This window comes from Ammospiza caudacuta, chromosome 2 (genome assembly GCF_027887145.1).
Source record: "Ammospiza caudacuta isolate bAmmCau1 chromosome 2, bAmmCau1.pri, whole genome shotgun sequence".
Classification (NCBI taxonomy): Eukaryota; Metazoa; Chordata; class Aves; order Passeriformes; family Passerellidae; genus Ammospiza; species Ammospiza caudacuta.
Genome location: NC_080594.1, coordinates 96,483,255 through 96,506,307, shown reverse-complemented (window position 1 = coordinate 96,506,307; position 23,053 = coordinate 96,483,255). Strand labels below are relative to the sequence as shown.

Below are 23,053 nucleotides of genomic sequence, written 5' to 3'. Positions count from 1 at the left end.
TTATTTATTCTGGCTTTCAGGTACTCCAAAAATAAGGTGACATTTTTAGTGCTCAGAATCCATGTATTCCTTTCTTTGCAGAAGCAACTGAACATTTATTTCTACAAATTAAATGCAACTGGAGCCAATTCAAATCTCTACAAATGAATGTTAATCATTTTTCGGTGTTCTTTGCAGATGTAATGAATATGTTTCCATCCTTTTTGAACCTTTTTAAAGGTTCCTTTCAGATTTGAGTGCATGAGGAACAAACTACCTTAAGCATTGAATAATGTTTAAAGGCTTTATAGTAAAATTGAAATATTTTTGATTGATATTTGCATGAGAATTTATACTTTTCTACCAAAAGAATCCAAACAAAAAAATGGTTCACTAACTCCATTTTTTGATGAATGAAATGTTTATTTCCCTAAAAAGGCAGTTTCATGGGGAATGCTCATAAGTATTTTATGAATTCCTATATACATAAGTTTTGAGCCATAGTAGATAAGAAAAGTGGAGAAAAAGTGGTATAAGAAAGATTTTCTTTTTCCTGATCTTGGAACTCACAATGAAAAATTCTGGTTCAGATTTAAGTCATTACTCTAGTGCTTTTAATCAGCACTGGATTTCCATTTGAGTCAGGCAACTCAAAAAATATGTCTTTTGGGATCTGTACCTCCACAGAATAAATTTTAAAGATTCTTAAAACTAAAAACTGCTGCTGGTAGAGGTAGATGCATTTGTACCAGCCAGTGGTGCCTGGCATAAGGAAATAAGCAGCTGCTTGTTCAGATGCGTATGCCTCCTGCCAACATGAGTTCTTTTATGTTTTAGATGTATTCATGTAATCTTTGTTTCTTCTCAGTTTGTTAATCTGAGAAGACATTGGCCTCTTGGCACCTAATAATCCACATGAGCAGGCTTGGTTTAAAAATAGGGATGCTGTATAAAGTCAGGTTTGGTTGTAAGCAGAGGGAATTCTCTTTCACGCTGACAGCTCAAACACTTAAATTCATGTTGTCTTTGTCACTGCTCCTAAACCATCAGTCCTGTCAAATCAGTCCTATCAGTAGAGCAAAAGATCCATACTGTGCAAGTGTGGATCATACTGTACATATTGGCTCATTCCTAGTCTTCCTCCAAAATTGAAGACTTGCTCTCAGTTCTGTACTTTGTTTGGCTGTGTCAGATTTTCAATATGGACTCATATGATGTGATACAATAAGATTTAAAGTATAAAACCTGCCCTAAGTGTTGTGACAACCATTGTGCATGGAAGGGAAGCAGTGTGGAAAATTGATTTGTTTTTGAAGCTAAAAGTAAACTGTGCTTCAGTCATAGCAGTGGTTCAGGGTGTGTGGTATGAAAACAACTATAGCAGAGATAAATGTTTATTTTAGATAGCTGTTGACTATGAAATTTTTAAAGTGCATCACAAATGGGCCTATGAGACTAAAATAAATTTTTACTAATATCAGTAAGGCATTGTTCAGTGTCTTTGGTGCAACTTCCCAATCCAAAGAAATTAGGCTATCTTCAGGTTTCTTTTATTCAAGTCCCCACATTGCCCTCTTTCCACCTCAATGGCATTAAATGAAGTTGAACTCTTGAACAGGAATTGCATTCACCTTCCAGCTCTTTCTTTGAAGGCATGGGCAAGACTGTAAGTATTTTCTACTAAAAGAAGATAGTATTTTTTAATCAGCTTTGTGGTATGAATATATATGTGTTTGTTCATGGTTTGCTGTAGTTCTTCTCCTTTGTGAGATACTGGTGCTGTTCCAGCCTGGTCTGTGAAAAAAATCTAATTGCATTTTAAAAACAACTTTCATTAGATTTGACTTAATTTGAATGTCTTGGTAAATGGTGCTTTGCCCCATTTAAAACATATTTCTCCAGAAAAGATTGCAACAATGTACTATTAATGTCATTAGAGAAGTGAGTACATGCAAAACATGTGTGCCTTTGGTGATGCTACGTCTGGAACAATATTCAAATACTTCAGTTCACAGATCTCAGACATACTGTCACAATCCATTACTTAAACCTCCATTGTGTCATTTCAAAATTGTTTTTTCCCCTTTTGAGCCTTGTGATCTTGGCAGCCAGTGGGGATTATTTTTAAACAATGGTTGAAGTGGTGTGAAGAGCCAAACCAGCGCTGGAAGGGAGAATGACCAAGGAGCCCTGCATGCAACTCTTCAACCTCTGTGGATCCATGCATGTCCCATCATTTTCAGGCTCCACTGCTGAATAGAAATATTGTCACTAAAGAGGCAGAAATTCCTGCCATTAAATATCAGACTCCACTTACAATAAATATGGCCAATAAGCAAATTTCACAGTTAGTCATATTCTACTTGTTTGGAGTGTCATATGTTATGTTGTAGGAGAACCACTCTTGAGAAACCTCATTCCAAAGAAAACAGTTTTTTCATACAATGGCCATGAATACTGAAGTAGTGAATATTGAATTTGAATGCTAGTATCCATATGTTAATTTTCTGACCATATGTGCAATATAGTCACTGCTGCTGGAGTTTCTCTGTGTGGTGTTTCAGATGACTTTTATCAAAGAGCCTGGCCTACTGTGATGGACAGAAATTCTGTGTTTATTTTTTCTTTGAGAGACTGACTTTGTTGCAGGACTGATAACCTATCCAGCTTCATGCATCACAACTGTTCCTGTGTCAATGCTGTTTTATTGTTTTTATCAGGGCCAGCCAGGACTCCTTGGATCACAGGGATTCACTGGACCACCAGGATTGATGGGGATCCCAGGAGTGCAAGGTCCCAAAGGTCACAAAGGTGAAAGAGGATACCCAGGAATAACTGGACCCAAAGGAGAAGTGGTAATTTTTGAATATCAAATGTTTTAGCTAATAAGCAAAATGCTAGCAGAACATAATTTTAATTGTGCTGTTTCACTCTAGGGACAAAGAGGAGTCACTGGATTCCCCGGGGCAGATGGCATTCCTGTAAGTAGCGGGTTACTTCATCTCTAAGAAATCACCAAATGCAAATATTGCAGGCTAGCTTAAAGCCTTTGTACTTTAATTAAAATGTCTTGGTTAAATTCTGCATCAGCCACGTACACACTTTTCAGCTAAGGACATTTGCTGAAGTGAGTGGAACTGAAGATATACAACAAAAGAGAAGAATCTGTGCTCCCTCTCATTCCTCAGATAATTAAGTTCCATTTGCTTTGTCCTATGGAGAAATCCCCTTATTAAAGTGGCAGAAAAGGATAGAAATTTCCTGTGTCTCTAGAGGTTACCCAGCTAAGTGTGTTCTTTTGTAGGAAAGACCTGTGACTGAAGTGCTTCACAACTCTTAAGCTTGTGAACGAAGGACACAAGTTGATAATCCTTAATTATTTCTGATTTGCAAAGTTGGTATAACAACCAGTGATATTAAGAATACTAACTATGGTTAATTTGCTTTATAGCTCATATGGCATGCTTGAGATTGTCTTTAAAATCTTACTGAGCACTAAACAGTGTAAAACTTTGAGCAAATGGACCAGGTCTATGAAACTGAAACACTCAAAGAGGAAAACCGGGTAAAGTTCACAGCACAGTATTTTCCCAGCCTACACTTCTTTACATCTTGTGTCATAAAATAACAAAGAAATCTGAGTCACTGGAATCCCTGGACAGAGTTCCCAGGCTTGGGTTTCCTTTGTAGTTCTCTCTGACACTGGGGCCCCGCTTTGCAGCCCACACATCCACATCCACTCTACTTTCACCCTCTTTTGTTTCCAGAAGAGCTTCCTATGAAGTTTCAGGGATTTCTCTCTCACAATCTTCCTTGTGTCCCTCTTTCTCACTCTTTAAGGAAGAAAAAAGACCATATTTGCCATTTCTATTAACACTCCTGAGCCAAGGATCTTGTTCATCACACTGCATCATGCTGAGTTTTTTTCTAAGCACTGACACATCCTGGGAAGTAGAGTGAATTGCTCCTCTGTGAAGCCCAGTATTGCTATAGCCGCTTCTCTTACCTGGCCATGTTTTCTTTTTCAGCCCTGCCTCCCTGACCTCTGCGCATCCCTCTGTGAGGGATAAATACCTTCAGACAGAACTTGAACCTGCATTTTCATTGTGTACTCTCTTCAAGCTGCCTTGCCCTTCAGGCATCCTTATATTTTCCAACCAATTTTTTCACTGGCCATGGGAAGGCAGGTAGATAGACACCTGAACAAACCGCAATGGCACAGTGCTAAGATGTGGGGCTGGGAGCCAAGAGAGAATGGTGCCAAGACTGAGTCTCTTCTGGGATGGGAGTGCAGTATTTGGTGGAGCTCAGTAAGGACATGGATGTTCTTGTATTTTTTCTAAGCAATGGAGCAAAAGCAAAGAGAAAACCCTTGCTATAGATAAAGGAGAAGGGAGAAATGTTTTATGTTAGTTTCTGGAGTTTTGTGACTGAGCCTGCTGGAAGAAAGAGCTGCTCAAGGGAAGATTTGCTTCTCATCAGCCTCAGTGCAAACCAGAAGCAACAGCAGTTGAGGTGAATGTAGGAACAGCAATGAAAATACAGTTTGAGACAGGAGTAACTTTTCAGAGGCTCTTTGTCAAGGTCTTGGAGTGCCCCCAGCTTGCTACCTTTGAGCCCTGCTGTTTTCTTCCATATTCACAGCCTCATCATGACACTCAGTCTAGCTCCAACAGCATCTTTGACTTTTTTCCTGGCTTGGAAGCTGTTCAAACTCAGTGAGGAACATTTCTTACCACTCTTCCAGTGTGAAGCACTGAAATGCTTACCAATCCCAGTTCTTGGTGGATCCCTGCACAGCAGCCTCATCTGGCTTAGTGCTCTGCATAACAGAGCCTGCATTGAACATAGCTTTCTTACCCTTTCTGAGAGGTCCTTCACTACTCGTTTTTTCATGCTGTCTGGGGCATCTGGTTCAAGCTGCAGCTATATTAAAAAAATGCACTGTCTGTTTCTGTCTTTGAAAATCCTAGTTTCCCATGGATCCAAGCCTTGGGCTTAATGTGAGAATGTCTAAATACTTCATGACTACAGGAAAAGGAAAACTAGAAACAGATGGATAGATAAACACTTTTTTTTTTTCCTCAACAGGGTCATCCAGGCCAGCCAGGACCAAGGGGGAAACCAGGTCATGATGGCTGTAATGGGACAGCAGGTGACCCTGGTGACGCGGGAACCCCTGGATTCTCTGGTTTCCCTGGTAGCATTGTAAGTAGCTGGCAGTAAGTGAGTATCTGAAGCTAAGAGCATTGCTGGAGTGACTTTCATTCACACGTGGCTTGGATTAATGGGACATCTCTTAACAAAGGGAATGTGTTTTGGCCCAGCAGAGCATTGGTGCAGAGTCAGCATGGACACACAGCACTGTGTGCAGTCACTGCATTGCAGCCAGGCCACAAGGTCTGCTCAGAGCTGTACCTGTCATACAGGTCTGGCAGAGAGATTGCTGTAGGAAAACCTGTACAGCTTTAATCAACAGCAGTTAGATAATATTAAACTCAAAATTTCTGATGAAAGTATCCTTTTCTTCCCTGCCCCATGGCCATAGTATTGGCTTTTCATGGTGAGATACACAGGATCATGCTGATGTGAGCAGTGGGGCTCCTGGATTTACATGGGCGCATGTCAGCCCTTGGAAGTGCAGCATCAGTTCTACCTAGGAGGTGCTGCTCCATAATACCACTCCCTGGTAATGGGGGGTTTCTCCCCAAAATTTAGAAATTAATTCTTTTATATGCTGTGAGGGTTTATACTTTTTTTCTAAACCATAAATTTCCAAAGCTAGGCACAGTCTCTACCTCTAAACTGCAATATGTTTATGTACACTTACGAAAACACCAACAAATATTTTTCATTTCAGCCTTATCTGTTTACATATTAGCAGAGATGGTGTGTGAGCTCACGTTGTGTTTTGGTTTTTTGGTCACCTGCAGGGAGTCCAGGGGCCCAAGGGCCAGAAGGGGGAGCCGTACATAGTGTCGCCGGAGATCATCAGCCGACACAGGGTACGTCCTGAACTCCCCCAGTTACTCTTGCCCAGCGCAGTTTTTCACACACGTGATGGAGAGTAAATTTTTCTTATACTCTGATGGGCACAGCCCAACAGGCCCACTTTGATTTTGTGTAGACTTTGAAAGGCAGCTTCTGCTTTCTCTGGTTGCAGCAAGGTTTATATGATTTCCAAGGGAAAAAATCTGAACTCGGTTATTTCCAAGGAGTGTCATGCCATAGGTGAATTGCAAAGGCACTGTAGATGATATAGGTCAAGTATTTCCCTCTTTATTCATGACTACCTTTGTATCATGCATGGAAAAACCCTTTCTTTGCCATTGGTTTGTCCATTGAATGATTCTGGTTACTATTAGCATGTTTCTTGTAAAATTGTCATGCAAGTGTTTGATTGACTTAGGGTAAAATGTCCTTCAATATTTTACTTAGTTATTTAGTAAACCCCAAGTGTTCCAATGGCTGCTTTTACCGTGTCTAATCCTTAAAGCTTGTTTTGTAATCACTTGAAGCTTTTTCTCATATATATATATATAAAACCTTGCATAATTTGAAGGTATAAGAAGGAGATAAGGGATTACATATGTAGAGTATAAATCGTGGCTGATTGAGAAGCTGCAACTGAGCTAGAAGGGATCTGCTGACATTGTTTGTGTGTATTTTGTGCCAGCAGTAAGTGCCAAAATAGGTATTTCTCTTGACGTATTTGTAAGTTGCTTGTATTTTTAATGGAAACTTCTTTTCCTTTTAGAAAGTCTTCAGATCTGCACTGTTAGTAATCAGGAGTGATTAAGTAATGTTTAAGAAATTCTCAACTATATTGTGGCCAAGGATGGATACTGACACCTGTATTCATTTCAGAAAGTATTTGGTTCCACAAATTATTCTGTTAACTAAACCCAAATTAACTAGGCAGTTAAGATGCTACTCAAAATGATTGAAGGTGTTTGGCCTGAATAACACATTATTTATGTGTGTTGAAAGGTCTTTGGGCTAGAACATTTTTGGATCTAATTTCCAAAAACATTTCAGCATGTACTGAAGTTAAAATATGTGGTCACTGAAAACAGTATGTTCCAAATGCTTTTAGTGACTCAGAAGAGAATCAAAATGATTCAGTAATTCCCATGCAACTCACAAAAATGAGCTTGGACATTTCAGCTAAGGTTATAGCCCTAATTAAGCCACTGGTGAGATAGCATTTTTCTACAAAAAAATTCTATGTGGTCTGTTGTATAGTTCAGCCTTGTAATTTGGATCCCTAACTTCATTAGCCAACTTCGTACCCTGCTACTTTATTGCATGCATTTATCTATAGAGTATGAAATCTGTGTGGCCCACATTCAGCTATCTCAACATCTCTATGAGATGCATCTGTATGGAAGGGTTTGAGTATCACTGCATGGTATAATTAGTTGTTTAAATGAGAAAAATATTATTAATGGATAAAAATATTTTATTCAACTTTGTATATAGAATTTATTGGATTTTTATTTTTTGGATTTTTTTTTACTTCTTTGTTTTTGTTTTGGTTTTTTTTTTTAGGGAGAGCCTGGGGATTCAGGGATCATTGGTTTTCCAGTAAGTAGCATTACAGTGGATGTGATAAAGTGTCAACAGTAACTAATATCAGAACAACATTTATTGATAGTTGGTGGATATTTTTTTATTTAAAGGGACCTCCGGGTACGCTGGGTATTCAAGGACCTACAGGTCCAAGAGGACAGCGAGGAAGACCAGTAAGTATATTAAAATTATGTTCTCTAGTAAATTAACCAAACAGAAGAATTATCTCAGCAAGTTCCATTATGTTGGATTGTAACCTAGGTTAGAAATATCAAGAAGGTGCCAATGAATGTTAGACCTTTTAAAAAGCACAGTGAGGCACTGGGAGATGAATATTGCATGAAGAGATAGGGGTGCTGTCAGAAGCTTTTGATTCATATTGTATTTTTTTAACCTCCTTAGAACATCTTCCTACACTGAGTTATCAGAAGACTTGGATATGTTACCTTTTCTGCTCACAAAGGATATGTATATTAGCTCTCTATCCTTCCCACAGGAGATTGAATGGTATTTAGAATGCGATTTTCAACTATTTTTCTGTGATTTTTTTTCCAAAATCATCATTTACAGCACTGATGTTGACAACTGTTGCACTGTAGTTCTTTGAGAAGACTATGTTCTCTCCAGATACAATTTCTACATTTCTTATTTCCATGGTTAATAGTTTCATGGGTGAGAAGCAGGTATTCAAATTCAATAGATCTCATTTTCTTTAAGCTTCTTTTATTTTCCTGTAACACAACTTTGTAGCATTTGCTTTTTTCATTGTTTTGTCAAAATTTACTTTGGACCTGCTTTACATCCCTGGTCTGAAAGGAAAAAAAAAATTATTTTGGGGCTTCTCACTCACAGCCTCCATAGCTCCATAGTTTTCAGGAACACTCCCCTCCCCACCAGCCCAAAAAAACCCAAACTAAACTAAACAAAACTAAACAAAAAAAAAATCCACAGTATGCTAAGCCTTTCAAAGTTAATTTCCTGCACTGGCCTGTTTTATCACCTGGAGTCAACTGCACTTTTTCTTTCTCACTGGTCAAAGGAAAATCAGTCCTTTACTTACTCTTTCTTTAGAGCAAACCCACGGAGGTTCATGAGCTTCACCCAGGAGCCCAGCCTGCAGTGACTCATATTCCAGTGCTCTTTCTGGGATGTTAGGAGTGCTATGAACTGTACATTTTTGGAGCCCCTGTCTTGGGGAGCTCCCACAGCCACATCCCTCTGGTTACCATATTGGCAACGTCTCTTCTGAGCAAAATGCATCCAGCTTTATTTACTGCCTCTGACTCTCCTGTGAGAGAGACCCAGCAGCACTTCCCAGGTGTGAGTTTGCATCTCTGCTCTTCTCTAAGAGCTGGGTGGTGCAGGAGGGCAGGCCTGGCTCCCCCAGGTCCCTGCAGGCTCCCCAGCCCAGGGGATACCCTGTGCAGCATCTGCCCAGTAGGTTAGGCAGTAGTTCACAAATTGCTCAAGTCACCAAAAGTGATTCAAAAGCAGGGTTTTTCAGAACAAAACAAAGGTATATAGCAAGGCAGAGATGCCTAAAAAGTTCAGGTCTCACCTGAATGTTACTATCTTTTCCTTGCAGGTTAGACTTGATTTTGCTTTATGCAGCTAACATCCCCTTTCAGGGCTCAGTAGGTGGACAGTTCCATCTGCAACCTTCTCTCCTTTCTGTGTCACTCATTCACCATGAGCTGAGCAGCTCATGCTTCTTATTCACCCCAGATTTCCCTCCTTTGACAGTTTTTAATGTGTAAAGTTCTTTGGAGCCTGTTAACTGCCATAGCTGACTGAACCAAGGAAAGTTGTCTCTTCAATTAATGGCTTTCCTACCTCTTGCAAGCCTCTGTCAGATGTACTTCCTGTTTTAGTTTCATTTGCCACCATCTTCCTTTGGTTTCATTCTGTACAATCCCAAATAGGTAATCTGAGATGCCAATGGTTGTTCAGGCCTTTTACAGACCAATACAGTAACAAAACTGCAGCCCACTGAAGCCCTTAAAGATGGGCTTAGCTTCAGGTATGGGCTTAAAATGTTGCTTAGTCAGGATCCAAAAGCAGAAGTTCTTATTACTTGGAAAAATGGGTTTTCATCAGATCTAGGCTGGGTAACTGTCAGTCTGCTCAGAAAGATCACAATGTGACTTTGGAAAGTGTTTTCAGAACAGTAAATAGAGCTAATATAGTAACAATGGCACTTGGGATGCTGAGGAGCACACTCCCTCCTATGTACTTATGTTTCAGACAGAGGGTAGCTAACCTCCTGCATGCATTGATTAGAAAGCAACAAGTAACTTGCTCTCCCCTCTTGTGCTTCCCCAGGGACCACCAGGACCCCCAGGGCCCCCAGGACCACAAGTAAGTCTTTGTGTCAGAGTTGTCAATGTTGATTTTGTGTTGGTGAGGTTTATCCAAGACCTACTTGAAGGCAGTAAAAGAAAGAACCATGGGCTGCACGAAAGACTGTGTAGCACAAGACTTTCTGTGTTGGCTGCCTACCATGGGAAGTTAATCTTACACTGGGATCACCTACCCTGAAAAGATTAGAGCCAGATTTAATTTGCTACTGTAGTCACAGTAGCTTCCCATGAACAGAGAATCCTTGCAGTCTTCACAATACTCAATTTTATCTCCATGGAAAAAATATATGACTTCATTGTTCCAGCCTATTTAGGTGTTTTTATTTAGCATTCAAGGCTATTAAAAAATCTTTCAGAAGAAATGCTTGATCTTTTCATGACCTTACTAAGTGGATGACTCAAAGAAGAACTGGTAGCATGGTATTTTAAACAGTTGTCTTTATAAAAGTTTGGGTCTGTAAAATTACTTCTAAATCTCTTAAAATACTTCAAGGTAAGCCTAGGCTATAGTTTGATTGTATTCTTCAGTGGTGTCATACAGATTGGTAAGCCTCAAAAGGCTTTTAAGCATGTTTAAATTTGAATTTTATATTAGATTAGAGTTGTACACTTGGTAAACATTGACCTGTTATTTTTGCAGGGCAACAGGGGACTTGGCTTCTATGGAGAAAAAGGTGAACAGGTAAAGGAAAACTAATGAATTAATATCACTACTAAAGGGCAGGTGGATGTTTTCTGCTATTTATAAATTAACATCCTTTAAATACTCTCTTCATTTGCAATTGCATTATATAATTATAAGAGAAAAATGAAGTATAGGTCTGAAAGAATTATAATCTCAATAAGGGACATCATAGCTGAACTAACCCCTATATGTCTAGTTCTCTGTGTGCTCTCATTTACACTGACCCAGAGGTAACACTTCTGAAATTTACAAAGCCATGCCACTTTATGCAATGCAGTAATCTCTGCTGTTGTTCTGAAAACAGGCAGGGCAAGAGCAAGTTCTGCTATATGTTAACCCAACACAAAATTAATTTATCTTGCCACCAATTTATTTGGTATAATATATGGTTTAGAACCACATTCCCAGCAGGGGCAAATCTGTGCTGCTCCTTTGCAGTGTCCTAGAGCCTCTGCTGAGCAACTTGGCCAGGTATTAGAGCTGTTGGTAAATGTTCCTTTGGTAAATGTTCCTTTGTGTTTTCCCTGCAGGGCCCCCCAGGTCCTCCAGGTCCACCTGGGCTTCCTACAGGAGAACTGACAGGTGTCTCCCCTGACAAGCACAAGGTAACCAAGAGGGCATTTTTCTGAAATAAAAAAGGAACCAGGAGCTCTGCGCTACCGAAACAAAAATATTGTACAAAAGTGCTGTAACATATAGAACTTAAAAGACTTTAATATACCAGAAGAGAAATTTGCTACTTTCACAAACTTGGATCAGAACAAATTTATTGAAACTGTGGTGGCGATAGTAATTCAGAAAGTATTTCTCAAGTTTAGAGATGTCTTTGGCAAACTTGTTCTTTTTGTTTAAGCGTGCAGCTACTGGCCATCACTCACATCTCATTTTACAAGCAGAAATGCCTGCTGAGAAACCATTACTGTGTTTGTTTTGATAACTTATCTATGTGATGCAGATATTTATATACTTAGAGTTAAGGCTTATTCTTACATATTGGAGAAATCCCCACATACCAGATGCAGTTTATTCTCATCTGCTGCTCCTTGCTGGGAGCAGAGGCAGTCATACCCTGTATGTGTGTATTCTGTATCAGACACCAAGCTCCAGACCAGTTATTTTTCTTCCCATATTTGAAGTTAGAAAGTGTACATGGCTCATACAACTTCTGCAGTAAATTGCTATGATACTGGAAGATCTAAAAACACCTTTGATACTCTGCAGTCTGCCCTAAATAACATACATGCTGAGATTTCCATGACTAAGCAGATACCTACATTAAGCTACTTACCTGGAGAGCTGTTATATTCAATGGAGATGTCATCAATATAGAGTGGAATTTAGGTTTTGATTTGTCTTACCCTAACTGAAGCTCTTGATCAAATAATTCGTAGGTAATCAGTAGGTAAAAATGGGAGAGTGTGCATTTATTCATGGGCATTCCTTTGGCACTCACCCCCCAGACATCTCATGAACAACCCTGGAAAGAGCTGGACATTCCTAGAGACCTTTTCAGAAAAATGATCAAATATTTCCTTAAAAATCAACTTCAAAAACTTATCATGAAAGCATTGATTTCATACAAGAAATATGTGAATTAAGAACAGCACAAGAGGAGTGTTTTGTCTCTTGATCAGTCATTTTGTGTTGTATAAAAGTTATTGAAATGTAAGTGGGAATGCCAAACCTATCTGAATACTTTTTCCTTATTGTTAGGGTGAAAGAGGAGATCCTGGACCAAGAGGAGAAGCTGGACTTCCAGTAAGTCATGTGGGGAAGAACAAAGTCAAATAATAATATTAGAGTTAATTCTTGTGTGCTCTTCACTGATGTGATGCAATATAGATATGGATCAATATAGATGTGTTATAAGCAGAGACACCAGTTCTAATGCTTCATAAAAACTGAACAGCTTGATGTGTAATAACTCCACACTACAATCAGTTGTTCGCTGACTGGTTTACTGAAATAAGACTTTTCCTCACATATTTTTAATTTTAGTTCTAATTATTAATAAATCTCTTTACTTATTCTTCTGATCTATGTTTTTAAATTTCACTGTATTTCATTCAATAGGAACATATTGTATTTTTAATCCTTTTTAGCCTACTGTCCAACACATACAAACTTTTTGCCTCATGGTTTTTTAAATCTGTTGAGTACGTGGGCAGTAATCCCATATGTTGTATTGTGTAAAGCTGTCAACCCAGCTTGACTGAACATGTTTTAGTTATAACTCACAGACAAGCTCTAGACTGACTAAATAGCTTTGCCATTGAGTGGTTCCTTTTGACTTCCCAAAGGGGTTTAAAACAGAATCTTTACTAAGCAGGGATGCCTCGCTGAGCATTTTGCAGAGCTTTATTTTCTCAGATGGTCTGGTCAGCAGCTCCACAAGGTTATGGGAGAAGGTCACATTGTGAGCCCTGATGCCCTCCATGTGTGGTTGCTAGCCTGTTGTTCAGCTGCTGATCATATTCCACACATGTAGGATATTTTTTTTCTCATTAGAAAAGCTATAATTACATGCTGATGTGGCAAAAGGGGATATGTGCTTCTCCCCTTCTTTTGTATTGTATAGTAGGATGGATAGCAGCGTGCCTGTGTTTGCCAAACAGCTCTCTGAAGCTACAGTTTGGGCATCAGCTGAGTTGCTTAATTGGTTGTATAGCTGAATAATTACTTTGGCTCTTCTTCAGAGCTGCAGACACAGAAGAAATAAAGGAGATGATAGGAGGGAGACACTGTCCTCCCTCTAATGGCCTGCTCCTGCTATTCTAACAAAGCAAGCATGTTACACTTAATTATAAGGACAACAGTTCTTTCACATGCAGCTATTATTAGATTATCCTTGTGTTACAATGATGCTTTCTTCCTGTTTAGCTTCCATAGACAGTGTTGCAATTTTTTTGTACATAATGAAGAAATACATTGAACTGACATGCAATCTTTCCTAGGGTGTTCTTCTCTTTCCTCTCCAAAAAGGTGAAGAAGGGGTAATGGGCTACCCAGGACAAAGGGTGAGTCCCTTATTAAAGGTGGAATTCACTCAGCTGAGTGGGTGGATCTGAGCTGAAAGTTTGCCTTCTGGAACAAAACACACATGAAAAAATCAAAGAAGTTACAGTGCTTCAGATCAATAGGTTTGGCCAGCTCAGAACTGCCTGAAGCAAGAAAGCAAAAAAAGCCATTTTGAAATGGTGGTGGGAGGAGGCCCCCACAGGACTCACAGGTGTGCCAAAGAATGGCAAGGCATGCCTGCCATCCCTGGGAAGCCTTGTGCATCTCTCACCTGAAGCTCACCAACCAGAGCTGCTGTCCTGGTCCTCAGCACAGACTGTCCTTCACTGTTCCCACCTGAGCTGTCTGCAGACCATGGTTAACAACATGAGTCTGACTTCACTTACTTGTGGACTCAAGCAAAAGTCAATGTAAATGCTTCCTTGTAGTATCTCTGACTGCTTGTTTTGGAGCAGTGTTTCTGAAGTGCTTAAATGGAGTGAGAACAGTACTGAGAATACATTTTCTTAAAAAATCTCAGTCATCTTTATAATCTTACGGTCAATTTACAATGTATTGATTAAGAGAGAAAAAAATATAATGCCAGATTAGATTTCAGACTTATACTGTTTGCACTGATTTGTACTGTTTTCTATTTGAAAACATATCTGGAGTTTCAAGCTGTTAGATTTATTTTATCTAAGAAATAATAATGGTTCTTTGCCATTAGAATGTTAGAATGTAATTTTATTTTGTTAATTGTATTGTACCTTCATAGGGACTGCCTGGCATCACTGGTTTTCCAGGACTCAGTGGAGAAAGAGTGAGTATTTCATACAAGACTGTTGTTTCTAATACTTATGAAGACAATCTGTCTGAAAAGTAAACTGTAGAGGACAAATTCTGCCTACAATTACACTAGCTGTAGTCTAACAAATATCATCTGGGTTCATCCATCATTCTAATTTTGGGTCAGTTATTTTTCACATCAGTGAGGCAAAAAAAAATTACCCTATGATTAAAGTCCAGTTTTGCTTAAACCATGAGCATCTTTTGAGACCATTACAGGGAAGTACAACTTTCATTGTTCTAATTACTGTGATTATGATTTCTGTCATTTTCTTGCTACAAGCAGAAGTTTTTTTGAATAGCTTTCTGCAGATGTGTTTGAAATGTACGGTTATCTTGGATATCACAAAGAGAGAAGAGATGGAAACTGATAAATATACCAGTTTAATCTCTGTCCCCATGGAAACACACCCAAATATTTAAAATAGCATTCTGTCAGACAGAGACTTTCTGTTTGGTCTCAGAAAAAAAGGCTTCTTCAGTCAGCATTAGAAATCACTTCCATGAGGTAAATAGCTGTGGGATGCACGATTTTTCCATGCTTTGCCATCTTTAGTTGTTTAAAGATTTGTCCTGCCACCAAGGCATAACAATAATAACATGAAACACATGGGACATGAAAGTACACGAAATCTGAAAAATAACATTTGCACAGCTATTCAGTCTGGTGGTGTGGAAGGGAATTGCTATTAGTAATGCATACCAACATGGAGAGGCTGATGCAAAACCCATTAAAGCCCACTGGTTGACCTTACCATGGGTTCGTGCTGCAGTCAGAAGTGAGCAGTGGCTGCTCCTTTTTGAGGATGAATCTTGGCAATAATTGTAGCAGAAGGTACATTGGTTTGGATGAACTATCATTGTATAATGTATGTGTGAGGGGACACCCTGCTCCATGTGCTATTCACAACCTTCTTTTTGCTGATTTTTGAGTGATTTTATTCTTGAGAAAGAAAGAAGGATGATTAGGTCCTGCTAGCACACAGATGAAGTTGCAGTTGAGCAGAAAGCTGCTGGTTTTGCTTTTAGACCGCCAGCTCCACCTAGTGTAAAGAGATTTTACACCTGATAATCAGGAGGCTCCTTTTCCAATGGTGAAATGCACACTTGCCATTATGGAAAAGCCTCTGAAACGTGATCAGGTTTGCAGCCTCTGATTGAGAGCTGTGGTTCTTCTGGTGCTTCAAACCTACTTCAGGAGTGACTTACAGAGCTGGTTATTAACCCTGAAGTTCTGGATAAGAGTTGTACCCACTGTAAAACTTGAGGGATACTGAGATTATAAAAAACTGACTAATAAGTGTGAATTATACAAAACTACTGTGTTAATTGACATCTGTTGTTGATCTGGCCACTGTTTTCTACTAAAAGCACACATTTTTAACACCAGTCTCTTTCCAGACTGCATATAAATATTTCCTGTAGAGAGCAAAAGTTGTCAAAGAGCTGAGTAAAGCACACAGAAGAGATGATCTCATCTGGGTCAGCATCTCTGAAATCCATCTGTTTCTGAGTTCTTCTCGTTCATCCCTTCTTCAGCCAAACAGTCTCCAGCCACCTGGAAAAGAGCAAAAAGCACCTATGTACTTCAGTGCCATTTCACTGCTCACTGTTCCCATTCCAGTGAAAATATGTCTACTTGTAATGCTTCTGACTTGTTTAGTTTTCTTGCAGCAGGCTGCTGTGGTCTGGCTGCCTAGCCCATGTGTCTCAGGGTCAACTGGCATGGAGGGGATCCCCTTTTCTCCTCCTGCACCCTACAGCATCCATGGAATGGTGTGAGTGTAGGTGCTCCTTCCATGTGCACCACTGCCAGGGTGACAGAGCCTGCAGCACAGCAGGTCCCTCTGGCCTTTGCCAAGAGTTAGGCTTGGTCCAAGACAGCAAACCACAAGGAACCTTATTGGTGTTACAGGAATTGCTACAGACCAAATAATTTTAGTCTCTCTCTGATAAAGGCAAAGTCAATTGTTTCTATGTGTATTACAGGGTATTCCAGGATATGATGGTCCACCTGGTGGTCATGGTCCCAGAGGAAGCAAGGTACTGCTTTACTTTGACTTGCCAGAAGCAATAAGTCAGATTGTCATTTTGCCTTCTTTCCTTTTCTGTCATCATGTAGTAGCAATTGTGTCTGTTGCCATTGTAGAACCAGTTATGTGGTTTGTTAATTTGATATCTTTGAGGTTTCTTAAATGTTGTGTCAGTGCCTTTGGGAGTTTGGGGTTTGTGTTTCATGGGGATACCTTTCCATTTTTAAAGAAATTCTCTATAACAATGTGCTTGGGAGTGATACTTCAACTTCTGTTGACAGGGGGAGCCTGGCGAGATGGGTCCTCCAGGGCCAGATTCCTATTTCCCTTCCCGCATCCCGAGGAAAGGTACATCTTCTTTGCTCTCATTGTTTATCTCAGCTGTTTTACTGCCTTCTGCATAGATCAAAAGCATGACATTCTGAGAATTCAACTCCTAAAAAAATGTGTTTGCTAAAGTGTTCCGGAAGCTGTAATTGCCTTCCAAGAGAGTGCCCTAATCATCTTTCTGCAGGCAGATGGTTTCTTTGTCTCTCCTGCTGAGCTGGATTGCTATACAAAAGGCTTCCATGCATGCCTGTATCCACAGAGAAGAAGCAAGCAAAAAAGCGTGTGACTTTGTTGTCCAGCAAAAGGAAGAATGGGAGTCTGTCTTCTGTGTCCTGTTTCAGACTTGGGATAAAGCACAGTAGTGGCAGCATAGCAGAGAGCATTCTTATCATCAGAGAGAAAGAAAGAGAGAAAGAGAGAAAAAGAAAGAAAGAAAGAAAGAAAGAAAGAAAGAAAGAAAGAAAGAAAGAAAGAAAGAAAGAAAGAAAGAAAGAAAGAAAGAAAGAAAGAAAGAAAGAAAGAAAGAAAGAAAGAAAGAAAGAAAGAAAGAAAGAAAGAAAGAAAGAAAGAAAGAAAGAAAGAAAGAAAGAAAGAAAGAAAGAAAAAGAAAGAGAAAGAAAGAGAAACCTACACATTAAAAAAGCCTTGAGGAATATAAGAATATTTTTTTCCTTTTTAAAATTGATAAATTTCCTTTGCGATCTTTTCACTGTGCTTGTAGCACCCAGTGTCAGCTGTTCTGAGAGCTGTGGTGGCTCTGCATGGCCAGACTAGAAACACATAAAAGGTGATAGCAGTCTGCCAAGGCCAAAACTATTCAAGGGAAGGTGCCAGCAAACAGCAAGAGTGATCACATGCCATTGCCTTGGCCTTTGTCCTCATACCACAGAGTTTACTTGTCTTGTTGTAAGCCAGAGAGACTAGCAGTGAATGGCTCCCTTCCTCCCAGAGAAAGGGGGAAAGAGGCCCAAAACATCAGATCACCCTGGATACCCTGCGAACCTTTTAGAAGCAGGAGGGACTGTGTAGAGATAGAAAGAAGCAGGCAGAGGGCTGAAGACACCACCTGTCCTCTACTATCACTGATCTTTGACAAGAGTATGATACTTTCTGCAGGCAGTAGTTGGGCTGGGCCCAGATGCTTTTGGTAGTGGGAAGCAAAGGAAAGCTCACATGTCACACATCTGTTACAGCAGAAACTTCCTGCAGGAAAAAGAGGCGCTCTCCTCAGGAAGCTGCTCTGCTGTGCTTCCCAGGAGCAATGTAGCTCTAGCTGCATATTAGTAAAAGGTGAAAGACACTATCCTGCTTCCTGGGCTTGGTGGCTCCACACCACTCCTGTCAGTCTAAAGCTACATTAGAAACTGTTGTAAACTCTGCTGTTCCAAAGCACTTGAAGATTCTAATATTTGCTTTTTTACAAAGAGCAGCATCACACTAACACATTTTGTGGAATTGGGGATGTCTTTCAGGTGCAAGAGGTGATCCAGGCTTCCCAGGTGCTTCTGGACTCCCAGGAGACAGAGGAGACGAGGGAGATCCTGGATTACCTGGTCTTCCTGGATTTTCTGATGGTAATGCCAGCAATACATGTTCTAACAGCTTAACTTTATAGGGAGTTTGACTGATACAGTGGGGAAAATCTTTGTGGTGATCATGTGATACACAGTGCAGAGTAGGAGATAATAACTGGGGGGGGGGGCAAAGAATGGGAGGAGCATTTTCCTTTGGACCAGTGGGACTCTTGCAAAACTGCTGAAATAGAGATGATGACAGAGGCTTTTTCCTGTAACTGCTATTGATTTGCTCCAGTGAAAAGTGCAGTTACCATTTTTGCTCCGTGCTAACCATGTCTATTTTTCCTTGCATGTTAATGCAATTGTATGAACTTTCTCTTCTGTTACATCACAGCTCTTTGGGCAGCACTGTTAAGGAATTGCTCTGAACTTCTTCCCTGGTTCTGTTTCAGCGGATGGGGATAAGCCAGGCTTGCCTGGAGAAATGGGACCAAAAGGTGAAAAGGGTGAAATTGGATCTCCTGCTTATTTTGCGGGACCGCCTGGGCTTCCAGGCAAGGATGGCTCACCTGGAATTCGTGGTCCACCTGGTCCTGTTGGAGCCCCTGGTAAGTGCTAAAACAGATGATGAGAGCTCTCAGGAACATCTTAGATTATTTTAAAGACAGCTGCTGGCAGGGCAAGGTGAGACATTGGCAGAATGAAATGAAATGAAATGAAATGAAATGAAATGAAATGAAATGAAATGAAATGAAATGAAATGAAATGAAATGAAATGAAATGAAAATTAAATGAGAGGTGGGGAGGACACACAAAGAAGTCGTGTACACTCATCGGTGAAGAAAATGTTTGTATGATTTTTAGACAGTCCTGGCAACATTTGAAAGACTGGAGGAAAGGATGTGCAGGAGGTGATCCAGAGAATGTTATTTGTGCTAATGCAGAGTAGGTTGGGCTGAGAGGAGGAATTCAGTGTTAGAGAGGGCAAAGAATGGTGAGAATTGTCTGTCGCAACAGATGGAAGTTGCTGAGAATGAGTGTGAGAAGCTGTCAGAAGATGGAGAGAGGAAGAGAGAAGGGAGTACATCATAGCAGGCTGGGTTAGACAGGAAGTGACATTAGGAGAAACGGGAAAATGTGTTGCAGCTCAAAGAAATAGGAATGAAAGAGAAAAAGAGTAAATCCACAGTAGATGAATTTATATTTTTATTAAATTAAACTTCTAGGTCCTCTCTTTGGATTAAAAGGACGAGAGGGAGCACCAGGTAGATATGGTGTGCAAGGTTTCCCTGGGCCAAGAGGACAAAAAGGACCTAAAGGTAGGTTATAACAGATAACTCAATGGATGATCCGCTGTTATGCATTATCTAAAGCCCCAGTGTGTTCAGTCTGGGTTCACTGAACTGTGACATGCATGAGGACTGATGAATTTGATCTGGGGCTAACATGACAAAGAAATGTTGTATTCTTGTCAGAAAAAAAAAAAAAAGGAGTAATTTTCTCAAGTATTTGAGAAACTGCTCAAATATTCTCAAGTCTATATATAAGAAGGATACAGCTGCACATCTCTTTGTTGTTGATAGAGCTTTCTTTCTTCTCATTCCAAATTTTTCCTTAGGTGAAGAAGGGGATTGCACTACATGCCTTTTGGGTGAGGAACTCAGAAGGGGCTCTACTGGCCCCCGTGGCCCTCCTGGCTTTCCAGGAACCCCTGGCCAGCCTGGAAGCAAAGGAGAACCTGGTGATCAAGGACCACATGGTCTTCCTGGCTTCCCTGGAGCAAAAGTGAGATCGTTGGGGTTTTCTTATTGCTTACTTTTATATGCCAATTTTAGATGAAAAAAATCCAAAACCTCAAGCTATTCTCCATGGGAAAATTATGAAAAGTATTATTTTCCCTTCCTTCCTTCCTTACTTCCGCCACTTCCGCCACTTCGGCCACTTCCTTCCTTACTTCTGCCACTTCCTTCCTTCCTTCCTTCCTTCCTTCCTTCCTTCCTTCCTTCCGCCACTTCCGCCACTTCCGCCACTTCCGCCACTTCCGCCACTTCCGCCACTTCCTTCCGCCACTTCCTTCCGCCACTTCCTTCCGCCACTTCCTTCCGCCACTTCCTTCCTTCCTTCCTTCCTTCCTTCCTTCCGCCACTTCCACCACTTCCGCCACTTCCGCCACTTCCTTCCGCCACTTCCTTCCGCCACTTCCTTCCTTCCGCCACTTCCTTCCTTCCGCCACTTCCTTCCTTCCTTCCGCCACTTCCTTCCTTCCTTCCTTCCTTCCTTCCTTCCTTCCTTCCTTCCTTCCGCCACTTCCGCCACTTCCGCCACTTCCGCCACTTCCTTCCGCCACTTCCTTCCGCCACTTCCTTCCTTCCTTCCGCCACTTCCTTCCTTCCGCCACTTCCTTCCTTCCTTCCTTCCTTCCTTCCTTCCTTCCGCCACTTCCGCCACTTCCTTCCGCCACTTCCTTCCGCCACTTCCTTCCGCCACTTCCTTCCTTCCGCCACTTCCTTCCTTCCGCCACTTCCTTCCTTCCTTCCGCCACTTCCTTCCTTCCTTCCTTCCTTCCTTCCTTCCTTCCTTCCTTCCTTCCGCCACTTCCGCCACTTCCGCCACTTCCGCCACTTCCTTCCGCCACTTCCTTCCGCCACTTCCTTCCTTCCTTCCGCCACTTTCTTCCTTCCGCCACTTCCTTCCTTCCTTCCTTCCTTCCTTCCTTCCTTCCTTCCTTCCGCCACTTCCGCCACTTCCTTCCGCCACTTCCTTCCGCCACTTCCTTCCTTCCTTCCGCCACTTCCTTCCGCCACTTCCTTCCTTCCTTCCTTCCTTCCTTCCTTCCTTCCGCCACTTCCGCCACTTCCGCCACTTCCGCCACTTCCTTCCGCCACTTCCTTCCGCCACTTCCTTCCTTCCTTCCGCCACTTCCTTCCGCCACTTCCTTCCGCCACTTCCTTCCTTCCTTCCGCCACTTCCTTCCGCCACTTCCTTCCTTCCTTCCTTCCTTCCTTCCTTCCTTCCGCCACTTCCTTCCGCCACTTCCTTCCTTCCTTCCTTCCTTCCTTCCTTCCGCCACTTCCTTCCTTCCTTCCGCCACTTCCGCCACTTCCGCCACTTCCGCCACTTCCTTCCGCCACTTCCTTCTGCCACTTCCTTCCGCCACTTCCTTCCGCCACTTCCTTCCGCCACTTCCTTCCGCCACTTCCTTCCTTCCTTCCTTCCTTCCTTCCGCCACTTCCGCCACTTCCGCCACTTCCGCCACTTCCTTCCGCCACTTCCTTCCGCCACTTCCTTCCTTCCGCCACTTCCTTCCTTCCGCCACTTCCTTCCTTCCTTCCGCCACTTACTTCCTTCCTTCCTTCCTTCCTTCCTTCCTTCCTTCCTACCTTCCGCCACTTCCTTCCGCCACTTCCTTCCGCCACTTCCTTCCTTCCTTCCGCCACTTCCTTCCGCCACTTCCTTCCTTCCTTCCTTCCTTCCTTCCTTCCGCCACTTCCGCCACTTCCGCCACTTCCGCCACTTCCGCCACTTCCTTCCGCCACTTCCTTCCGCCACTTCCTTCCTTCCTTCCGCCACTTCCTTCCGCCACTTCCTTCCGCCACTTCCTTCCTTCCTTCCGCCACTTCCTTCCGCCACTTCCTTCCGCCACTTCCTTCCTTCCTTCCGCCACTTCCTTCCGCCACTTCCTTCCTTCCTTCCTTCCTTCCTTCCTTCCTTCCTTCCTTCCTTCCGCCACTTCCGCCACTTCCGCCACTTCCGCCACTTCCTTCCGCCACTTCCTTCTGCCACTTCCTTCCTTCCTTCCGCCACTTCCTTCCGCCACTTCCTTCTGCCACTTCCTTCCTTCCTTCCGCCACTTCCTTCCGCCACTTCCTTCCGCCACTTCCTTCCTTCCTTCCGCCACTTCCTTCCGCCACTTCCTTCCTTCCTTCCTTCCTTCCTTCCTTCCTTCCTTCCTTCCTTCCTTCCTTCCTTCCTTCCTTCCGCCACTTCCTTCCGCCACTTCCTTCCGCCACTTCCTTCCTTCCTTCCTTCCTTCCTTCCTTCCTTCCTTCCTTCCTTCCTTCCACCACTTCCGCCACTTCCTTCCGCCACTTCCTTCTGCCACTTCCTTCCTTCCTTCCGCCACTTCCTTCCGCCACTTCCTTCCGCCACTTCCTTCCTTCCTTCCGCCACTTCCTTCCGCCACTTCCTTCCTTCCTTCCTTCCTTCCTTCCTTCCTTCCTTCCTTCCTTCCGCCACTTCCGCCACTTCCTTCCGCCACTTCCTTCTGCCACTTCCTTCCTTCCTTCCGCCACTTCCTTCCTTCCGCCACTTCCTTCCTTCCTTCCTTCCTTCCTTCCTTCCTTCCTTCCTTCCTTCCTTCCTTCCTTCCTTCCTTCCTTCCTTCCTTCCTTCCTTCCTTCCTTCCTTCCTTCCTTCCTTCCTTCCTTCCTTCCTTCCTTCCTTCCTTCCTTCCTTCCTTCCTTCCTTCCTTCCTTCCTTCCTTCCTTCCTTCCTTCCTTCCTTCCTTCCTTCCTTCCTTCCTTCCTTCCTTCCTTCCTTCCTTCCTCCCTCCCTCCCTCCCTCCCTCCCTCCCTCCCTCCCTCCCTCCCTCCCTCCCTCCCTCCCTCCCTCCCTCCCTCCCTCCCTCCCTCCCTCCCTCCCTCCCTCCCTCCCTCCCTCCCTTCTACAGAAGGCAAAAAATTGCTAGAATGGAAGTGCAAATTTTGAGAAGAGTAAAAGATTTCCCCATAA

The 23,053-nt window shown here is 42.2% G+C and overlaps 1 protein-coding gene across 1 annotated transcript in view; it reads left to right on the top strand.

Moving 5' to 3' along the window:
• The window catches only part of COL4A2 (collagen type IV alpha 2 chain), a 146,376-nt gene that overhangs the window by 88,733 nt on the left and 34,590 nt on the right, over positions 1-23,053 (top strand). Inside the window, exons 5-22 of the mRNA XM_058823172.1 lie at positions 2,700-2,834; positions 2,916-2,960; positions 5,071-5,187; positions 5,913-5,984; positions 7,531-7,566; positions 7,662-7,724; positions 9,874-9,909; positions 10,552-10,593; positions 11,127-11,201; positions 12,310-12,354; positions 13,551-13,613; positions 14,372-14,416; positions 16,432-16,485; positions 16,757-16,823; positions 18,278-18,379; positions 18,775-18,930; positions 19,549-19,641; positions 19,941-20,107. Of these exons, the coding sequence (XP_058679155.1) occupies positions 2,700-2,834; positions 2,916-2,960; positions 5,071-5,187; positions 5,913-5,984; positions 7,531-7,566; positions 7,662-7,724; positions 9,874-9,909; positions 10,552-10,593; positions 11,127-11,201; positions 12,310-12,354; positions 13,551-13,613; positions 14,372-14,416; positions 16,432-16,485; positions 16,757-16,823; positions 18,278-18,379; positions 18,775-18,930; positions 19,549-19,641; positions 19,941-20,107 (1,413 nt within the window). The remainder of the gene's footprint in view (positions 1-2,699; positions 2,835-2,915; positions 2,961-5,070; positions 5,188-5,912; positions 5,985-7,530; positions 7,567-7,661; positions 7,725-9,873; positions 9,910-10,551; positions 10,594-11,126; positions 11,202-12,309; positions 12,355-13,550; positions 13,614-14,371; positions 14,417-16,431; positions 16,486-16,756; positions 16,824-18,277; positions 18,380-18,774; positions 18,931-19,548; positions 19,642-19,940; positions 20,108-23,053) is intronic.